Below are 21,252 nucleotides of genomic sequence, written 5' to 3' on the forward strand. Positions count from 1 at the left end.
TCTCCTCTGTCGTCGGGAAAAGTGGTGAGACTGTTCAGCAGGGCTCCACCGGTGGTGTCGTCGTTGCAGGTCGGCTTGGCTTCTCCCTCCTTGGATTCTTTAGGTCCTGTGGCGACGTCTGAAGTTCCAGTCCCCAAAGGCCTGCTTTTATGCAGAAAACCCCCATTCATTCAGCCTAGCTGTCACTCAAACATGCTAAGTGGTGGGGCCAATCACACAAGAGTGCGACTTGAGTTGCTGAGGCAACTCAGTCCAGGGTGCCTAAACCCCCTCCCACACCACCTGTGGTACCCAGACAGAGTGGCACCACTTTAAGAGACTTCTGTGGAGAAGCCCGCCAAAAAGTGGAACGAAGGGCCCGACTTGGGTTGGAGTCACAGAAGCCAACACAAACGCCATTTTGGAACCAAGTTTCGGCAAAAAATACCAACCGGTGAATTTATATTAATTTAATAAACCGGCAGTATGTTCGAGGCTATTTTAAAAAGTGGTAGCCTCGAACAATGGGAAAATCCCATAGGAATATATTTGCGGTCGAATATAAAAAGTAGTATCCACTGCCACTAGCCAAAACTCTGTCGGGGGGGACTGGACAGTGCCCCCCTCGAACAGACCCCGGGGCTATCGAATTGCCCCGACCAGTACGTCCACAATATGATGATTTGTACTGGTTCTGTTCACAATTTGAGACTAGTAAAGACAATGGTGACTTAACATGTCCTGGGAGACAGTAGTCAGTCCCAGGGTATGGAGTCTATGTTTGGGGGTCGCGACAACACCCCTGGGTTACTGCACGGAGGGTGCTGTGTAACCCACATATCAAAAACACATGAAGCCCTATGGGGTAAAGGACCCCATAACCCATAGAACACATACAAAGTCAAAGGAACACCTTAAATCATGTCTAAGAGTGGGAAAAAAAGGAGTCTAACTCTTAGCAGGAGAAAAAATAAACCCCAAAAATCCAGCAAAGCTGCTGGGGGGACTCACTAGGTTTGGGAAATTAGCCTTTACAGAGAATTCTCCCTAACAGTTGCTCGGCCCTCTGGACCCAGACTCCTCCAAGACTCTTGTTTGTGGATCACAAGGCCTACCCTGCTCCTCGGGCCTAGGCCCAGTAGGTATGACACATTCAACCGGGGGGTCAGTACAGCTGCGTTTAGGTGCCCCCTCTGACATATTGCCAGTATTGGGGCATAGCCTCTTGGCAATGGTGCCGGTACAAGGGTGGAGCTCCTCGTGTGAAGACCCGTTAAAAGAACCTTGCGGTCCCTCAAAACTGTCACCGGGAGGATCCGGGGACCCCTCGGCCCAGAGGCCGGTAGCTGCAGCAGCCTCGGTGCACGTGCTGGTAGAAGGACCTAATCGGTCCCTCCCACATGGGAGAGTCCCTGGGAAGGAGTCTCCCTTGCAGGGTGCGATGGATAATATCGGCCCTATCTTGGGCCTGGTTTGATGCTTCACAATGTTCTTGAGATCCTCTGGAGGAGACTTCTGGAAGAGCTCCCTCCACCTGCCTAGTCTGTGCTTCAGCGCTTTCGAGGACAGCGAGTCACACACTGAACAAGATTGCCAACCGTGGTCTGGGCCAAGGCAACGTAGGCAGAGGGCATGAGTCTGAATTTGGGAAGAGCCTGTTGCAGGATGGACACCTGCTGAACCCTTTAGAAGTAGACATGTGCCGGGGAGGACCGAGTACCTGAATGATAAAAAGACTAAAAAGAAGACCAAGAGAAGAAGTATCCGCGCGTGGAATTACATGGCCAAAGCCAAACCCAGGAGCGCTGGTGAATTCGGCCTGTTCCCGTCGACGCGGAAAAGGGGACTGAGGTGTGGCGCCGGAGGGTGGAGTCAGGGCAATTTAAAGGGGAAGATGGTTTATTCTGGTGAAAAAGGTTCTGTCTCCCGTCCCTTGGAAGCGACGCCCATGCAGTATGGAGGAAAGGGGACGGGACGTAAGAGTATCTACCAGCGATAAATCAATGTCCACAGTGTCCTAGCTATTGAAGTCAGCTGAGGGTGTAGGAAGTGTGTGAGCCATCCCCAATGATTCAGAGAAAGTGTTTTGAAGTGTATTTCGAAGTGTTACATGTTTTGCTCCCTTCTGAAGAAGGCTTATATAACTGACTGTTAAATAGATTCATAATTGTGTAATCACGAAACCTTGAGTGTAAGAGTTTGAGTACTTGTCATGTGAATCTCTGTAAAAACCCTACTGCTCACATTGACGCCTCTTGAGATAAGCCTGGCTGCTCAGCCACACTACCAAACTGTGCAGTACAGACTTATACCAAAGGTTGGGTTACATATTGCCAGGACGACAAGGTTGCTGTAGTCTCCCAAAGGGTATTGCACACAATCTTGCCTAACAGTCCGGTCTCAGGGTATTGGGAGATTGCAGCCCAGGAGTGTTGTTGCTCAAGTTAGGCCCACCAGTCCAATGTAGGAAGTCAGTTCAGGATCTTCCCTGTCCCACAGAAGAGGGCTAGAGCTGCAGTGGTCACTCAGTCGGCTCTGCGGGTCGCTGGAGTCGTTTAGAATGGATGTTCCAGTGCTCGACTCTTTCTGCTCCAGGACCCTCACCTTTTATGCAGGAAAATCATTGGGATTCAACAATCACCATTCAAGCTGTTATGTAAATCTGGGGGCTGGCTTGGCCAACTTCCCAGTTCAAACTGGATACAGGCAGGCACTGCTGGACAAAGACCAGGGGAGTTTGTCACCTTTCCCACTCCCTGTCCTTTCAGGCAAAATGAGACTTGGCAGGCTTTCGCAAGGAAGCCCGCCAAAGACAAAAGACCCATCTAGACCTCCCCCAGACAGCTAGGTTGAAGGTGGCTCAAGAAAGGACAAGTCAACCACAGTTGGAGAAAAAAAGAAAACTGGCACAATTTTAGGTCAAGGGTGATTCATGTGTCCCTTACCGCAGCTGCAATAGTCTGTGTGTAAACAGGGTAGCCTCTCAATCGTTCCACAGGGCAAATTCTGAAAATACATCTCAACAAGACTTCAAAGAACATACTGAATGAAGAGCCTCAACTAGGGACAAGAAAACAATGAAATTAAGTACCACTTTCCGGGTAGCCATATACCACAGATAAGAAATAACTTACAGCAGAAACTGAGGTTTCAAAATGTATCAAACTTGGAGCAAAAATGAAATCCAAAGAGCAGAGAAGTCTGCTGATCACATAACATAGGGCTAAGAGCGTTTATTAACCAGCCATTGTAATTTAATAACTTTCACTAGAAAAGCTTCAACCTGGTGTGTAAGCACCCTGACATGGTAGCCCAAATGATTCAAAGGAAGGTATGACAGTTTAGAAAACAAACAAGAAAGGCATTAAAAAGCCACATTCATACATTAACTATTCATGTGGTGCCATAAATCTTCTCAAATTAATGTTAGATTCACACCCTCTTCAGCCTTCACAATGTAATTTACTTTGTGTAGTGGATACCAATAAGTTACGACCTAGATCCAACAAACAAATTCTTACCGGAATATGACTGCTAACCGATCCAAAAAGACAGTGGGGTCTGATGAGATGCCGTTACTAGGATCCTGGGAAAGCATCTGAAAGAAAAAGAAAATTATAAGCAGACTATCGTCAATCTGTAGAAACATTTATAAACCACTTTCAAGTCCCTTTGAAGAATGATATACAAATTCTACTTATCAATATTACAAACACCCGTCTATCCCAAATGAACAGATTGTTAATAAAATTGTACTTTAAGTGCAGATTGCAAGGACACCACATCAATGCACCCACACTAACAGATGTGGCGGCAATACAAAAGTAGGCTCATGAAATTAAGTTATCTGGTGCATAAAGCTTCCCAGAAATATACAGTAGAAAGAAATTATTAGCAAAACAGATTAACTGCATTTATTAGAAGTCCAGTGAAGAGCAAGCACATTTAAAATAGTAGCAGCTTTAACTAAACCAGTCTGCCTCATTGTCAGTAAACTACTCCCATGACAGGAACGTGCCTCCCAAATAACAAATTGACTTTCTTTACAAAGTATTAATGCCTAATAGACAAGAGTCGGTTCAACATTCTTAACTATACAAGCGCACACATAATTGGGGTGGACTCCTGTAACCATTTCAGTGACGGATTACTGGGTGAATTTTCACAACTAGCATGATGGCCCGCATTACGTGTTTGCTGGTCCAGAATAAATGCTGGCGATTCCGGCACCAGCATTTATTTCGGACCAGCAAAACACAAGTTTGCCGGTGGGGGCCATGGATCTCCCGGCAGGCCAGACCTGCTGGTAGATCAGGCCCCTACCAGCAGATCAATGTCTGAATGACCGGTAACAGTGATTCAGGCAATCCCATCCCATGGAGACTTGGGACTCCTTGGGAATGGGAACTTACTGTCACTATGCCGTGTAAGGAAGGCATGGTATTGAAGTAAGACATACAAGTGACCACAGTTCAAGAGTGTTTATTGAACTTTCAAAGGGGTGTAATAAACGCCTCTCTAAACCCAAATCTGAGATGGGAGCAAGCTACAACCATCAAATAAAGAATTAAAGTCCTAATGAGTCTTGTCAAAATAAATGGGCCTATACTAAAAAAACTATTGCCAATCCTTACCGCTAATTTCCAAATAGTGTGGGGAAATGTTCATGAAAAATAAAGAAGTATTCACAAAATGATAAGTCCAGATGTTTGGGCCGTTGGCCTCCCTTGCTTGCGTTTTCTGCACGGGTGAGGGGGGGGGGCGAAGGAAAGGCGATTCACTCAAGCCAAGCACACACACTGGCTTCCTTGACACGAGGATACAGTTCCAATTCCAGCTTCAGGGCCTTGTGCGCTCAAGTCTCTTTAGCATCAAAGTCTCTCGATTTGGAGGGCCCGATGTACAGAACAAAAATAGAAAGTGGTTTTCTTCTTATAATTATATGATTTGGGTCAATCTCCCTGGACACCACTTCCACTCCCCGAAGACCCCTTATCCAGGTGATCCTCCCGCACTGGTTTGCCCCCAGGAACTGGATCCAATAGTGATGGCCGTGTCCTGGCCACCTGGATGACAAATCCCTGGGGGATTAGCGGGCGAGACACCTTAAAGTTTCTCACAGCCGCCCGTAATATCCCAGTAATACCGGGATATCAGGAAGCAGAGACAGTAAGGGAAGGCTGCCGGTATGATATGATATTTATAACGCACGTAAAGCCCAGAGGTTTCTAAGCGTAGACCGAACCTGCGTTGCTCCGTGTCGTTTTACTTCCAAGGCGAGCACTTTGCCCCTGAGCTATCCTCCCGAGACTATTGCCCTGAGCTATCCCGCCGGAATTACCAGCCGGATACCGGTAACCCTGTAATGAAAGGGTTCCGAGAAGCCAACTTTGTGGATGGGCAAGGGCTTTTCACATTTGCCGTTACCAAGCTCCCTCTGGGTAGATCAGGTCATTTTCGTACAACCCTCCCCGAATCACCCAACATAAATTAACAGGAAGACAGTCAAATGAAAGACTATACTGTTCTTAGTGCCTCCACCACACACAGTACAGTGTTCTAAAGACACAACCCTCTCTCAAATACTGTAGGTCCTATGCCTGGTCGTATACACAAAACAAAGGTGGGAAGGAAATAGATACACAGGAACAAATGGCCATAGAACACCTTTGTCAAACATGGACACTCAACACTAATTCTGGCCTTCTTTGGCACAGTATTTGGATAACTGATGAATCCTGCACAGTTATCATTAAACCCCAGCCTAAGATCTCCTCCCATGTGGCCAGGGGAAGGCAGCCGCTATCTGATCCTAACTATGGGGGTGGTAAAATGAGGGAGTATTACTAGGGAGGAGATAGCCGTCAGGGGGAAGTGGTGACTCCTTTAGGAAAGACTCAGTATTCATCTTCCCGTGAGGATGAGAGTCCTATAATTCCCAAATACCAATGGCAAGCAGTTAGTGCACAACTTCCTCCAATGAAACTACCCAAAGAACATGTCATGAACAGTAATTTAAACAGAATAAAGGTTTATACCATGGGAGTTCAGCCAGTAAATATGGCATCCTCCAATTGTGATTCTATGTTAATAATCGTCCTAACCCCAAGACAACCACAGCCGTTTTACAAATCCCCCAACTCTGACAACTCTGTTCACAAAGCAGTCAAAACTAACTAAATATGAAAGTCTAAAACAACCATGGACTTCAGGATCCGTAATGCCTCTGGTACTGGGACAAGGGAGAGGGACTTGGACAATGAAGATCAAAGATGCCTTTGAATCCAATGAGCAGTCTAGCTGTTGTAGCGTGAGGCCCCTGAGCGGGACATTTAAACTAAGAAGAAACCATTGTAAGAGACGTGGAACGAGTAGCTGAAGCAGAGGCAGTCCGAGGTGCTGGGATTGCTGCACAAGGAAAAATGCCAGCTGATGCTGACGCGAGAAGTGAAGGCGAGCAGGATTGCAGAGTGCGCGCAACAGGAAGCAGCATTTGGAAGAGAAGTTCAGCCAATGGGGGCGACGTGTTCCCAGCTCAGCTTGTGGCATTTTGGTGTGTGAGGAGTGGTGGAGGATCAACGGAGCTGTCAAAGCTCCAGGAGAGAGCTGTGCAGTCTACCAAAGGTACGTGGGAGCTGGCAACCAAGCAGGCAGGATGCAGGAGGTCCGCCGCAGCAGACTGCGAAGAGGGGACGCCGACGACCAGTGAGTTGGCATGATGTCAAATGTGACCCTGGGGTGCTCCGAATAGGACAATTGTCAGCATACCATAATCCTGAATATCGAACAAGTAAAGAAGCAGTACAGGAGGTGGCAATGGTACAATTGTGCATTGCCAATTGACGAAAGGTTGTCAAGAGACATTACATAGTTGATGTTAGGGAGAATTCTCATTTCTAATTCCCTTCAACCCCCAGCTCTTTTGCTGGACTTTAGGACTTTTTACTTTTAACCCTGGAGTGAGTGAGCCCTTTTCCTCACTTTCTCATGTGTTTTGACCTGATTTGGATTATGCATTTCCTTGGTTTTTGGAGTCTGACAAACTTCATAGGCATCTACTTTTTGTATGGTGACAGCACCTTACATGTGGTGTCCCAGAGAACTCCTTTAGCTTTCTCATTAGGTTTAAATACCTTTTCTTATGTGAACTACTACCTATCTACTCATGTAACAATGTTTATGTTACCCTCACTACTTTAAATGGCTGGTGGCAGTGGTTTAATTTTACTTACCATTGTGCTTTTCTACCGCAGACTGAATCCTCAGCTGCATTATAGCACCGATGGGTGACCATTTTGTCAAAATAGCATGGTCGTCTTTTTTCGCTGTTTTCTGTTTGTGAGGCCTTTCTTGGGTTTTACTCTGCACACCAAGCCAGGTTTGAACCACTGGTTCGTTTTGTCTTTGGGGCACTTCAGTACTGAAAACCGCCTCTGGCTCTAGTGTGTCTGGTAGGGCAGGAAGTGATGGGAGGTTCCCAAAACTCCCCTGTCTTTTGTCTTTAGGAATGCCTGAATGCACCCATTCATGATTGGCTAGCTGGCTGTCCTTTCAGGACAGCCACCCTGCTGTTTGAGTGACATCTAGGCTTTGCATGAATGGGAGAAACCTGCTTAAAAGGTGAGGGTTTTGGGACTAGGGGCAGAGTCGACCACTGGGAAGAACACCCGACGAAGAAACTGTGAAAGAAGCTTGCTGCATCCTCCTGGACCTTTGAATTGCCCGGCGAAGCCCTGCTGCTGTGCTGAAACTCCTTTTTCTGCTCGACAAGTGAAGCTCCAGAAGGGACAACTTCTTCGCTTGGATTAGTGGGACCAACTAACCCTGAAACAAACTCCACTGGACCATCTTCCCTGACTGGCTGTACTTCTTTGCTGCTGCAGGAACAGAGTGCCAGGGGTCGAGGAATCCGTAGTCTAGTGCAACGCTTACAATCCAGCCAGAAGCTCCAGGAGTATACCCAGGACCCTCCTCGACCAGAGCTCAAGTCCCACCAGAGTGCAGGACTCAAGGAGTGAAGGAAGCCTAACCGGTGTCCAATATCCGCAGGTGTGCTGTTTACAGAGCGCTGAAACCACAAAGTAAGCTGATATGAAAAGAGCCCGTAGCTGTTGCCAACCTCCGAATTGCTGCCTTAGGAGTCCTCTAGACATCCTCCCTTTTGTCCCTATGACTGAGGACCAGGGACCCAGGACCTGCATCCCTGCAACCAGACAGAAGCCAACTGGACCACTCTTCTAACCAAAGGTACTGTTCCAACTTCGGGTACTTATCTCAGTATCTTTAGATTTGCTCTTCTAAGTGGAGACTTGCAGTAGCTGCTTTTCTAGAGTTGATTTCAGCTCTACCCTTCACAAGTGCAAAAGCTTGTGACCCTGAAGTGATTTTTCTTCAACAAACTAACTGCGTGCAAGACTGTTATCTAAGAAGTGCCTCAGTTCCATAAACTGTGCTCCAATTGACTATGGCTGTCCTGGCTCCATGCAGACTCTTCTAGTCCACTTGACTGAAATTGACTGTCCCTCAGAGGTGATAACTTGGTTTTAAACTATTATTGCTAGAAAGGTTTTTGAATATACTTCATTTGAAGATTTAAGTGCTCACATGCTCCAAGAACCTGTAACGTTTTTCCTTCCCTTAACCTTTCCTTTTTACAAATCACTAGTGATATATAAATGCCAATATGGTCTTAGTTGGAGAAGTTACCTCAGGGTGTAGAAAGTATGTAAAAAGCATCTCTAAAGAGTATCTACTAGCTTTGTGTTGATTCTGGAAAAGTACTTAAGTACATTTGATTGTTACATATATTGCCCCTTTTTAATGAATGCTTATTTAAAAAATGTCTGTTAAATAAATAACTGTTTATAAGTAAAACCTTGAGTGCAAGTGTTACTTGATTACTTGCATTTGCGAATTTCATTGCTACAGCCCTACAGCTCACATTTACCTCTCTTGAGAGAAGCCTGGCTGCTCAGTCACACTACCAACTTCTGTAGTACAGGCCTATACCAAAAAGTGGGTTACCTAATCTCAAGAGGACAAGTGTCGTGTAGTCTCCTACAGGGTTACTGGAGTTTCAGCACAGCAGCAGGGCTTCACCGGGCAAACCAACTGTCCAGGAGATGCAGCAGGCATCCTCTTAAAGTTCTTCTTCGGATTCTTTTTTCCAGTGGTCTACTCTGCCTTCCAAGCCAAAAACTCTCGCCTTTTATGCAGCTTGCTCCCACTCATTCCAACCCAGCTGTCTGTCACCCAGCAGTGTGGCTTTCCTTGCCGGAAAGCCAGCCGGCCAATCATCCAAGAGTGCATTCCTGTCTCCTAGGAGACTAAGCAGAGGGAGTTTTGGGCACCTCCCTTGCTTCCTAACCCCGCCAGACACCCTGGAACCTGAGGCAGGCTTCACTAGTGAATCCCGCCAAAGGCAAAATGAACAAAGGGACCAAACCTGGTTTGGCGCGCAGAATAAATCTCAACAAGGACCCTTACACAAAGAAATGGTGAAAAAAAAGTAGACCGGGCCATTTTGACAAACACGGTACTCATGGGTGCATTACTGTGGCTGCGAATGCAGCCCGCGGTAAAATCGCTTAATGGTAGTAAAAAGTAAACCACTGCTACCAGCCATTCAGTGAGGAAAGGGTAACATACAAATGTTATATGATATATGAAAAGCTAGACAAAGGGGGTACTAAGGAACCCCTCTAGCACCCTTTTGAAAGATAGTTTTATAACTTTCTAGACCCAGTACACACCAAGTAAAGTCAATTTCACTTTAATGCTCTGGGAAACAGTTTATCCCAGAGAAGGTATTTAAACCTTTGGGACATCTGAAAGACTTCCCTGTGTGACACAATGTAAAAGATTATTCCTATGGAGTTTCAGACTCCACAACCAAAAGAAATTATAAGTTACTCACTGCAGTGACTAACGTACTCTAGGTCCACAGTGCTCTTTCCTCCATACTGTATGGGCGTCCCTCCCAAGGGACGGAAGACAGATCATTTTTCACCAGAAAAAAAAGCTTCTTCCCGATTAAATTTAGAGGCAGGCAGGGGTGCGGCCCAGGGAGCATGTGCTGTCCTGACTCCGCCCTCCGGCGCCACACCTCAGTCCCCACTGATGCCTCAACAATAGATTTTAACATTGCCTAATGACACTAGTATTAGGGGGGAGGTTGGTGGGACGTATGGAGGAAAGGAGACTATGGACTAAGAGTACGTTAGTCACTACGGTGAGTAACTTATAATTACTCTTGCGTCCTGTCCCCTTTCCTCCATACTGTATGGGCGATTACAACTGAGGGTGGAGAGAAGACCCTCCTTAAGCAAATAGGTTCCTCAGAACCACCAGTCTGAAAGCAGCATCAGATTTAGAGCCGGCATCCAAACAGTAATGCTTGCAGAAAGCCGAGGGAGTGGCCCAAGTGGCCACCCTGCTTATGGCTTGCCAAGGGACATGGCGCTGGAAGGAGTGGGCATGCATGTTGGCCGGGAGCAGCTTGTGCTGGCCCTCATACGCTTCTTTGATGGCAGAGACCATCCAGCGGGATATGGAAGTTTTAGAGGCCTGATAGCATGGTCTTGAGCTTCCGAAAGTGACAAACAGGGCTTCTGATTTGCAGAAGCCCTTGGTCCTGTCCAAGTAGAATTTCAGGGTACGCATGACATCCAGGCAGTGCAGCACTTGCTTCGTCCTTGTGATCGGGAAAATACATAGGAAGGACTATTTCCTCGTTCAAGTGGAAAGCAGACCGCACCTCGGGCAGAAATGCTGGGTGTGTCAGCAGGACTACTTTGTCCTTGTGAAAGGTAGTATATGTTTCCAAGGCGACTAGCGCCTGGATATCGCTGACTCTACGAGCCGAGGTGAGGCCGACTGGTAAGGCCGTCTTGATGGTGACCAGCCTGATGTCCACGGATGCCATTGGCTTGAACGGTTTGTGCGCCCATGACTATGTTAAGGTCCCACACAGGGTGTGGTCTCTTGACGGGCGGGTAGAGCCTTGCGAGTCCTGTCAGAGGTTTGAGGATAGGATTGCAAGAGAACATGCCTTCATCCGAGATTCTGTAAGCTCCTATGGCTGCGAGGTATGTACAGCAGGTTTCCTGCAGGTTTCATCCGCCATCCGCCATAACCCTGCAAAACAAGAGATATCATTACAAAAGACTTTTAAGACATTTGAAGTGCCCAGAACTTACCGTTCGTGCAGTTAACGACGGACAGCAGTCCTCTGAGGTCAAGAGGCCTGCACCCTTATCCAGTGAAGAAACTGGTTACAGCACCCTGCCCCGAGGCAGATGGAGAGCTCGGCGTTCACTTACCTAAGGTGAGGGTGTTAACCTTTGGGGTTCTACAGGAGAAGAGAAAGGGAAGAGGAGAGAGGCACCCAATAACCCAAGTTCATTAATCCCATATTTTCTATCTGCAGACATCTTACTCTTCGAGTCAGACATACAGTGCACAGAGGTCCAGCCCAAAGAGCCAACCATGTGTTACACATCACCTTTGAAAATACGGCATTCACCCAGTCAAGACCGGCGCCTCTGCGGGAATCAGGTGAGCGTTACACCAGTCTCAACTCTTAAGAGGACCCAGCAGTGCTGAGCCTTTGGGGAAATATCTCTGGACCCCCCGGTGGACTGGCCGGCTCTCCAGTGGGTAGGCTGGAAGGGCGATGAGGAATCAGTGGGAGAAAAATCCTACAGAAACAAGATCAGGGTAAGTAATTTGTACGTATTCCCTATCTTTGATACGACTCCCATAGCAGTATGCAGATGGAGGTTGGAAAAGAGAATTTACTTCCGTTTATGCAGTGGAGAACAGCTTTACCAAATGTAGCCTCCTGATACAGAATCAAGGCAGTAATTTTTTGTTAAGGTGTGCAGCGAAGACCAGGTTGCAGCATTGCAAATGCCCTGCACCCCTCTGAAGCGCTGAAGTAGCTACTCCTCTTTTGGAATACACTCTCAGACCCTCAGGGACCGTCTTGCCAACCAAAGTAACACTCTGTAATATACAAAATGATCCAGAGAGACAGGGTCTGCTTAGTAACAGCCTGTTCCAACCTATGACCAGTGTTAGGCAAGATATAGAGCAGTACCCTTTCGGTGCACTACAACAACCTCGATCTCCTGGCTATAGGGACCCAAACTCTGGTTGAAGTCTGAACTACGCAGATTGGCAGTGTGGCTGAGCAGCCAGGCTTATCTCAAAAGGGGTCAATGTGAGCAGTAGGGTACTTACACAGAGATTCACAGTGACAAGTATCCAAATAAACACTTACACTCAAGGTTTCTTGATTGAACACTTATTAATTTATTTAACAGTCAGTTTGAATAGGCCTTCTTCAGACGGGGCAATACAATAGTAACACAAATACACTCCAAAATACACACAATTCTCTAAATCAGCAAAAACCCAATTGGGATGGCACACAGATACTTCCTACACCCTCAGGTGACTTAAACAGCTAGGCCACTGTGGATAATATAGCAAAGGTACATTTAGAGCAATACGGAGAGGAGTGTCAAAGTAAAGAGCTTTCAGAATAAAACACGAGATCACACACATATTCTGAAGCAGGTAAGTACTTTTGAACCCCCCAGTGCAAAACAAGTTAACCTTTTCCTGGAGGGAAGGTAAAACACAAGCAGAGGAGAGAAGAGTCATTCAGGGAGCCAGGCCAGCCAATGCCAATCAGGGAAAAGTCTAGGTAAGCTGAAGCACTTCTTGCAGGTAAGTTAAAGTCTTGCACAATGTTTTAGAAGTCTTTGTACAAAAAGTAGAATTAATGTAGGGTCACAAGCTGGGAGGCTTGTGTGAGGTAGAATATGCAAGCCACTCTACAGAAGCAACCAAGACAAGTCAACTGAGATCGAGTAAGGCTACAACAAGAGTTAAGTCCTCTCAAACTTTACTGTACCTTTAATTAGAAGAAATGGTTCCAGCTGGCTTCTGTTCCTCTGTTGCTCTGCAGATCCTGTTCCTGTGCATCAGTCATGGGTACAAGAGGGAGGACTTCTGGGGACTCCTGCAACACAACGTGACGGTTGGCGACTGCAAAGGACCAACTTCTATTCAGCTGCACTTCGCGGTTTCAGTTTGTCGCGTCTCAGCAAATAGCTCCACTGCGGTCTCATGGATATCACTCTGGACTTTCCTCGCATCTGGGGTCCAGCACTCTCTTGAGGTGGCTCAGGCTTGGCCAATCCTGCTTACTGGGAGTCCGGGGGATCTTCCAGCAGCTCGGGTCTGTCATAAAAGTGATGTACACCATTTGGTGTTCCTCTCCCTGGCACTTGGGTTCAATCAGCAGCAGCAGAAGTACAGCCAGCTTTGAGAGGATGTCCAGACAGACTTACTTTGGAGTTGATTTGGTCCCAACAACTCAAAAGGGAGAAGTCGTCCTTGCAGGGCTTCTCTAGTCGAGGCAAATTCGGAGCTTCAGCACAGCAGCAGGGCTTCACCGGACAAACAAACGGTCCAGGAGGTGCAGCAGGTGTCTCTACCAAGTTCTTCTTCGGATTCTTTCGTCCAGTGGTTGACTCTGCCTTCCAAGCCAAAGAGCCTTGCCTTTTGTGCAGGTTTCTCCCACTCATTCCAGCCTAGCTGTCAATCACGCAGCAGGGTGGCTGTCCTTGCCCGGCAGCCAGCCGGCCAATCACCTTTGGGTGCATTCCTGTAAGCAAGGGATTAAGCACAGGGAGTTTCGGGCACCTCCTGCACTTCCTGCCCCTGCCAGACATACTGGAGACAGAGGCCACCTTCACTTGTGAATCCCGCCAAAGGCAAAGCAGACAAAGGGCCCAAACCTGGTTGGGCGCGCAGAGTAAATCTCAAGAAGGACGTTTCCAGCAAGAAATGGCAAAAAAAGAAGACCGGCCCTTTGGACAAAATGGCCACCCATGGGTGCTTCACTGCAGCTGCGAACGCAGTCCGCGGTAAAAACTCACAATGGTAGTTAAAAGTAAACTACTGCCACAGCCATTAATTGTAGAAAGGGTAACAAAAATGTTACATGAGAAACTAGACACAGGGGATACTAAGTAAACCATCCAGTACCCTATGGTACGATAGTGTGCGCTGGGACTAGAGAGTTACAAAATCAAATTAACGTCAAAGTCAATTTCACTTCACTGCTCTTGGAAACAGTAGTTTCACTGAGAGAAGGTATTTAAACCTTTGGGAAATCTAAGACTTCCCTGTGCCACTGCACTGAAGGTGCAGTGTGTCACGTTGCAAAGATGCTGCCTATGGAGTTTGTCAGACTCCAAAACCAAAAAGAAACACAAAACACAGAATTAAAACTACAAAGTCCCAAAGGTCAGCAAAAGAGCTGGGGGACACTCAGGGGGAAGAATTTAGCACCAAACTGAACATTCTCCCCAACAAGCAGCATATCCCAATAAAGAGCTGATCCTCCTGCCTGATTTAGCGAGCCAGCTAATAACAAATCCTCTCCATGCTCGGAAAGATGAGGTGGATGTAAGGCTTGCAAGACAATTTTCTGTGCCAGATGAAACAGACACCACCTTAGGCAGAAATGAAGGGCGAACTCAGAAAAACAACCTTCTTCTTATACAAGTTAGTGAACGGTTGTTTGAAACTCAAAGCCTGAAGCTTGCTTTCCCTGTAAGCCTAACTGATCACTGTCAGAAAGACAGTCTTCAGAGTCTACATCCAAAGAATACAAGAATTAAGGGGTTCAAAAAGAGCTCACATTAAAAATGTCAACACCAAATTAAAGTCCCAAACCGGAACTATAAAACGTACCGGTGGGAAGATTTAAGTCAGTCCCTTCACGTACTGGATAACAATTGGTATTCTGAAATATGAGCTTTCTTCAGGCGAGCGCTTGAAAACTGATAGCACCGCTAGATAAGCGTTCACAGTGGAACCCTGCAGCTCTTGATGGTCCAGATGTAACAAGAAAGACAACACTGATTTGTGTGTCACAAGTAAAAGGTTCTATATTCTCATCTTTGCACCAGCTGCAATATTTGTTTCAACAGCACAAATATAAAACTTTTGTTGCCGTCTTCTTGCCGAAAGCAGCACCTCCATTATGTCCCGTGGGAAATCCCAATGTCCGATTCTTAACCTCTCCGAAACCAGGCATGGAGGTTCAGGGTTCTGATCTCTGGGTGAAGGAGACCTCCCTCATTATTGTGCAGGTCTGTTCTTTGAGGAAGATGAATCGAAGTGCACATGGACATGTCCAGAGGAATGGGGTACCATGCCCTCCTGGCCCAATCAGGATCATTGATTTCCCAAACTTTCGGAACCTCCCAATGACATGAGGCACGAGGCATGACTAGGACTGGTGTGAACGCGTACCGGAGTGGAAATTCCCAGTACAATGCGAACACATCCCCCAGAGCTCCTCTATGAGGAAATTCTCTAGAGCAGAACAGGTTGCATTCCATGTTGATACTGGACGCATATCGATTCACTTGAAGGCTCTAGGAGGGCTGCTGAGCCAACTTCCACTTCTGAGAGACTGCTCTGCCTGCCCAGAGCATCTGCATCAGTATCTATTCTCCGGCTAGGTGAACAGCCGACAGACTACTTTTTGAAGAGCACAAAAGCAGAGCTGCATCACCTCTCTGCACAGTGGTAGTGACACCTACACCACCTGGTTTAGTTAATGCATGGCCACTGCGTTGTCCGTCTTAATAATTGGGACATTCTTCCCCCACAGAGGGCAGAAAAGCCATCAGCGCCAGTAAGATTGCCCTTAGCTCTAAAAAGATGTGTAGTCTGGACTCCGATGGAGACTAAGGACCACCGATTGTCAGATCATTTGCATGAGCTCCCCTACCTTTGAGAGAGGCGACCCCAGCTACTGTAATCTCCAGCGACCAGTGCCAAAAAGGTTCTCCCTTCATCACATTCTCCTTGCAGGCCCAACACCTGCGCAACCTTGCTCGGGGACCTGGCTGTCATGATCTCTGCTTCCAAAAGGTCAGGGTTTTCCCAACTCCCTTGGAAGCAGATCCATAACCCAGGTTCCGAGTGCCAACCAGTCCCAATTGGGACCTTTTGGACCCAGTCCTGGCGCCAGTGGCACCAGGCTCATAAATATGCCCAGTCCCAGCGCTGGAAACGCCGGGCTCATAATGCTTGGGTGGACTTACCTGCAGCAGACCATGCTGCTTACTTGCCTGCCAGTTGAGTCTCTGATCCTCTTCTGTTTGGAACTACTTTTCCTGTTGGGTGGGGCAGGAGCCACTCCCTAGATTCAGAACACTGGAACTCTTCTGGAAAGCAGGAACTCTTTTCTTACCTAGGCGTGGCTGTGGAAGGAGACACCTAAGCACTACAGGAGGCTATTTAAACCACACCCGATGGATGAATCTTGCTTTGCGTTATTCTGCATCCTCAGCAGCAGAACGCTCATCGTGCCTTCTGCATCTGATCCTGGGCCTAAGGAAAAAGGCTTACCATTCTGAATCCAGTCTTCAGCAACACCTATAAAGACAAGAAAGAACAGGTTAGCATTACGGTCTTCAGTGACAGCTCTTCACTTACCTGGTCCATCGGCTGTCACCAACGCCTCGCGCTGCATTCCGGCATCTGAAAGACAAAAGCTTACCTACTCTTCGCACGCTCCGGAGGCCTTCGGCGCTGCATCCCGCATCTGAAAGACAAAACAAGGTGCGTTTAAAGACATTGGGGAACTTTAATACTCACGTGCCATTACTCCTTTCCACATCTAACCCAGTGGGTATTCCGGCACCCTGCAGCCGCCCCGAACTTGTACCTGCAAAATAAAAAGACAGAGCGCATCGTGAAGCAGGCAACAAGCGCTCACTTACGTGCTTCCAGGCGCTTCTATTCATCACGCGGGCTCCATCTTCAACTCACTTCAGCCCGCCATCGCCGGAACCCTGCAAAACAAGAGACATCATTACTAAAGACTTTAAAGACATTAGAATTACTCAAAACTTACCGTTCGTGCAGTAAACGACGGACAGCAGTCCTCTGAAGTCAAGAGGCCTGCTCCCCTTATCCAGTGAAGAAACTGGTTACAGCACCCTGCCTCGAGGCAGATGGAGAGCACGGCGTTCACTTACCTAAGGTGAGAGCGTTAACCTTTGGGGTTCTACAGGAGAAGAGAAAGGGAAGAAGAGAGCGACATTCAATAACCCAGTTCATTAATCCCACATTTTCTATCTGCAGACATCTTACCCTTCGAGCCAGACATACAGTGCACAGAGGTCCAGCCCAAAGAGCCAGCCGTGTGTTACACATCACCTTTGAAGATACGGTATACGACCAGTCAAGATCGGCGCCTCTACGGGAATCAGGTGAGCGTTACACTGGCACCAGGCAAATGCAGGATTCTATAAGACTGAGCGACCTCCGTCATAAATGTTGGGCATTTTGAAATTTCATGACCATCTGCAGAATATGCTGAGCTCTCACTTCGGGGGGCCAAACTTTCCCCAAGGAAGAATTCCAGACTGCCCCAATAAGTTGAAGCTTTTGGGAAGGTGTCATGTGGGACTTCTTGAAATTGAGGGAGAAGCACAGTCTGTGGAAGGTGCATCCAATATGTTCCAGAGCCTGTTCGGGGAACAAGCCCTGATCAGCCAATCGTCCAGGTAGTGATAGATGTGAATCCATCCCCTCCTTAGATTTGCAGCCACCAACGCCATGAACTTGGTGAAGACCATCAGGCGGAGGTGAACCCGAAAGGCAGAACTCTAAACTGATAAGTGCCAATGCCGAACCTCAGGTACTCCGTGCTTGGGATGTATGGGCAAATGGAAGTAAGCATCCTGAAGATAGAGTGACAACATTCAATCATGGAGTTCCGCTTGTCCTCGCAAACCACGAGGCAGTCTCTTTTGGCCTCAGAATTGCCCCCCTCTTTCTTCCACCCCTCCAATTTGGAGTGGCCAAATGGGATTGGGCCTTTGACAAATCTCTGCTACCAGAGATTCTGCTGCTGCATTGGAAGCCTGTAGCTTCTCCAAGTTTGCTTCAGGCTTACAACCGAACAGTTGCGAGACATCAAAAGACATATCCAACAGCCTCACCTTGCTGCCATAGCACAACTAACACAATCTTAAGAGTCTAGGCCTGATTGCAGAGACTTGTTAGCATCCTTGCCATCCTGCACAATATTGAGTAAGCCTTCCCTTTTTTCTTCATCAGAAATGTGTTCTGCTGACATTACCACAACCTCCCATAGAGTGTACGAATACTTGGCTAGGGCACACGTAGCATTAGTGGCCATAAGTGCCATACTACTGGCCGAAAACAGTTCTTCTCAGGGTGTCAAATCTGGTGGGATTATGGGATAGGCAGCCGCCTTTGAGGTTGACTGGACCACCTGGTTGGATGTCTAGACAGAAAATCTGGGTCTAACTTAAGGTCTGGACCTATATCAAGTCCTTATTTGCTGCTGGGGTAGGGTCCTGCTATTTCCAAGACCCTGTCCTTCAGTGCCATATGAAAAGGCAATACCAGATTTTTTGGCGGACCCTCTTCACGAATGTCCGTGAGATCAACCTTCAGCCTAAATACTCGATCACTTTGCCCATGACAGATCTATATGAGGCATCTGCATGCCCAGTTAGACCTGGTGTGGTAAACCTCACTTCTGGCCAAGTATCTAGACCATTGGCATCCTTCAAGGTGTCCACCAGGTCTTTTAACCTGGACTTCTCAGATTAACTCTTCTGGACTACTATACTCCAAGCCAGAGAGAGGGCTCTCGCCTCATCCACTTCCTCCTCCTCAATCGAGTTCATCAAATTGAAAAAGTCCTTTTTAGTTAAGGACATGAAAGTCTTTGATGAATCAGTCGAAGACGTAGATTCCTTTGACAGAGTGGGAAGGCGGTGTGTCATCTTGTCTCATGGAGTAGAAACTCGACACCTGTCGAGGAAGCTTTGAGGACTTACTCCCCAGGCTCTTAGGCGGGCGAGCAGTAGATTTTGACAGCACCCTGTCGGCCTCAAGAGGCACAATGGGGTCAGAAGCCTTTTTCAGTTCACTCGAAGGGGTGGGTTAAGCCGCCTTCGTGAACACCTAACATTTTGAGGGGAAAAACCCTCCCATGCTTAGTTTGAAGCAAATTTACTAGGAACACCCATCAGTTTATCATCGAGCAAGGACCCGGACAACCTAATTTCAGACAGGGTAGTGGAAGGGGATTTGGATAAAGGCCTATCTTTGGAGAGTTTCCCTTTCCTCTCCTTGTAGGCCTCAACAGTCAGACTGGCATGAGACACAGTCGTCAACCTTATGGCTCACCCAAAGACACCAGAGGTATATTCAGTGTGGATCCTTGATGGACGCACAGTCCAAACATCTAAAGAATCTGGTCTTCCGAAGTAGACCCATCGAAGATTTTGAATAAATGCAGTAGAAATTGCTGAAGCTAACAAACCGTTTCAAAGCGTGCAGTGCATGCGGAAAAAGAAGTAAAAAGGCGTTGTGCATGCTACTTATGCCAGTGTCTACGTCACGGCCGAGAGTGGGATGGAAGCCGCTGAGGGACCAAAAGTCAACAGCGCCATCTGCTGTCAAAAAGTTTCCAAAGCTGCAAGCAGGATATCTGATGCATCAAAGATGAGGAATCCGTGGGAGGACACACACAATTAGAAATATATCTTTTCTTTGAGTGGCTTGTAGCTGCTTAGCATCACATGCTTCGCATAGGCCATCATCTAGTGGTTGCCTCACAGTATTACATATACTTATGAATTAAAAAAATAGGGCATCGACACATCCATCTGTCACACTAACTTTTCTGTGTGTACAGGGACCAATCCATAATCTGTCATACGTCAACATACTCCCGGTTTGTTTTCTGCCATGACGTCTGTGTGTTACAAATGATATGAGACATTTATAAAGAGCCTGTACACAAGTGTTTCTAGGCGCGACAAGACAAGGTAGGGAGACATAGGGGGACGAAACAAACAATTTTACTAGGCCTTGTGCCATTCAGATCGTGGAAGGAGAAGATGGGGTGTGAAGGGGGAAGTGCGATCAAGGCAGCGATTACTCTGAGTAAGTGCAACCGAGGAAGCCGGCTTTGGTAGTGCAAGGGGGCAGGGGAAGAGACTGTAGGGTAACAGATACAGCCCATAAGTGCACAGAGGCCCAGAGGCAATGCAGGTACTTGCAGGTCGTGGAGGATGGTGCCCATTTGGTTCAGAAGGGAGTCAGGCCACCAGTCGGCACAGCAGCCAGGAGGGTCCGCAAGAGAGAAAAAAAAGAGTAGAAGCGAAACGGAAAGTCTTGAGCTGCTTTCTGAACCTAAGACTCTCCTCCATGACTTACAAGTACCTGCACTGCCTCCGGGCCTTTGTGCACTGTGGGGCTGTATCTGTTAGCTTACAGAGCAATCGCTGCCCTGACGGCACTTCGCCCTTCACTCCCCTGGCACTTGACGGCTCCTTCTTCCCCCTCCACTTGCACAATCTGAATGACAAGACCTAGTAAGATAGTTTGTTTCGTCCCCCTATATCTCCCTACAACGAAGGTTGCTTAAGTGCTGCTTGCCTCAGCTGTGAATCAAACCTTGCTAGTGTACAAACACAACAGTGGTGTGTGAACGGACGTACTGCACTCAGTTGCAGGTTTCTAGATTTCCTCGAATGGCACATTAGCAACCAAAGCTAATGTTCCTCTACTACTTTTGGAATGGGCCCTTTTGTGAATAGTAGTGTTTTATGTGCTAGTGTATAAACAATATTAATGCACTTTACAATCCATCTAGCCTTGTGTCCAGATGGATTTCTAAAATCAACCCTGGTGGGTAGGGAAGAGGAGGGTGGATTTAGGAAGCAGGTACACAAGAGTTTAGCCAAAACACAACCGAGTTAAAAGGAAGAGCAGTCAAGGCTTAATCACAGGAGTGAGTGGTCTAGGGACTCAAAGATCACTCAATAATTCAGTTAAAACAGTCAATGTAAGCCTTAAGAAAAGACCAAGAAATGAAAATAGCAGGTAGTAAAACATCATTCACAGATTCGTTGACTGATTTCGCACAGTTTCCCCTAAATGCAGTAAATTGCAAGGGCATTTCATGCCACAGGTAACATTTTTGTATTTGCCGTTTGAAAATCACCACTGGTAGTGGGCCACTTTAAATATGCCAACTGTTCAGTTGGGTCATTAACCAAAAACCTGAGAAACATGGGGTTAAATAGCTTATTTTGGGAGAAAAAAAGTTACATTCAAACTGAAAAAACAAAAATCTAAGCCAAGGCATTTCATGCTCTGGCAATTTACTGTGTTGTAGGGAAAGTA

At 47.1% G+C, this 21,252-nt stretch overlaps 1 protein-coding gene across 3 annotated transcripts in view; it reads right to left on the reverse strand.

Moving 5' to 3' along the window:
* The window catches only part of TNPO3 (transportin 3), a 1,153,743-nt gene that overhangs the window by 282,974 nt on the left and 849,517 nt on the right, over window positions 1-21,252 (reverse strand). For all 3 annotated transcript variants that reach the window (XM_069629554.1, XM_069629553.1, XM_069629552.1), the window contains exon 14: window positions 3,501-3,577. In XM_069629554.1, coding sequence (XP_069485655.1) covers window positions 3,501-3,577 — 77 coding nt within the window. The remainder of the gene's footprint in view (window positions 1-3,500; window positions 3,578-21,252) is intronic.

The sequence above is a fragment of the Ambystoma mexicanum genome, chromosome 12, assembly GCF_040938575.1.
Source record: "Ambystoma mexicanum isolate Mex_15411 chromosome 12, UKY_AmexF1_1, whole genome shotgun sequence".
Taxonomy (NCBI): Eukaryota; Metazoa; Chordata; class Amphibia; order Caudata; family Ambystomatidae; genus Ambystoma; species Ambystoma mexicanum.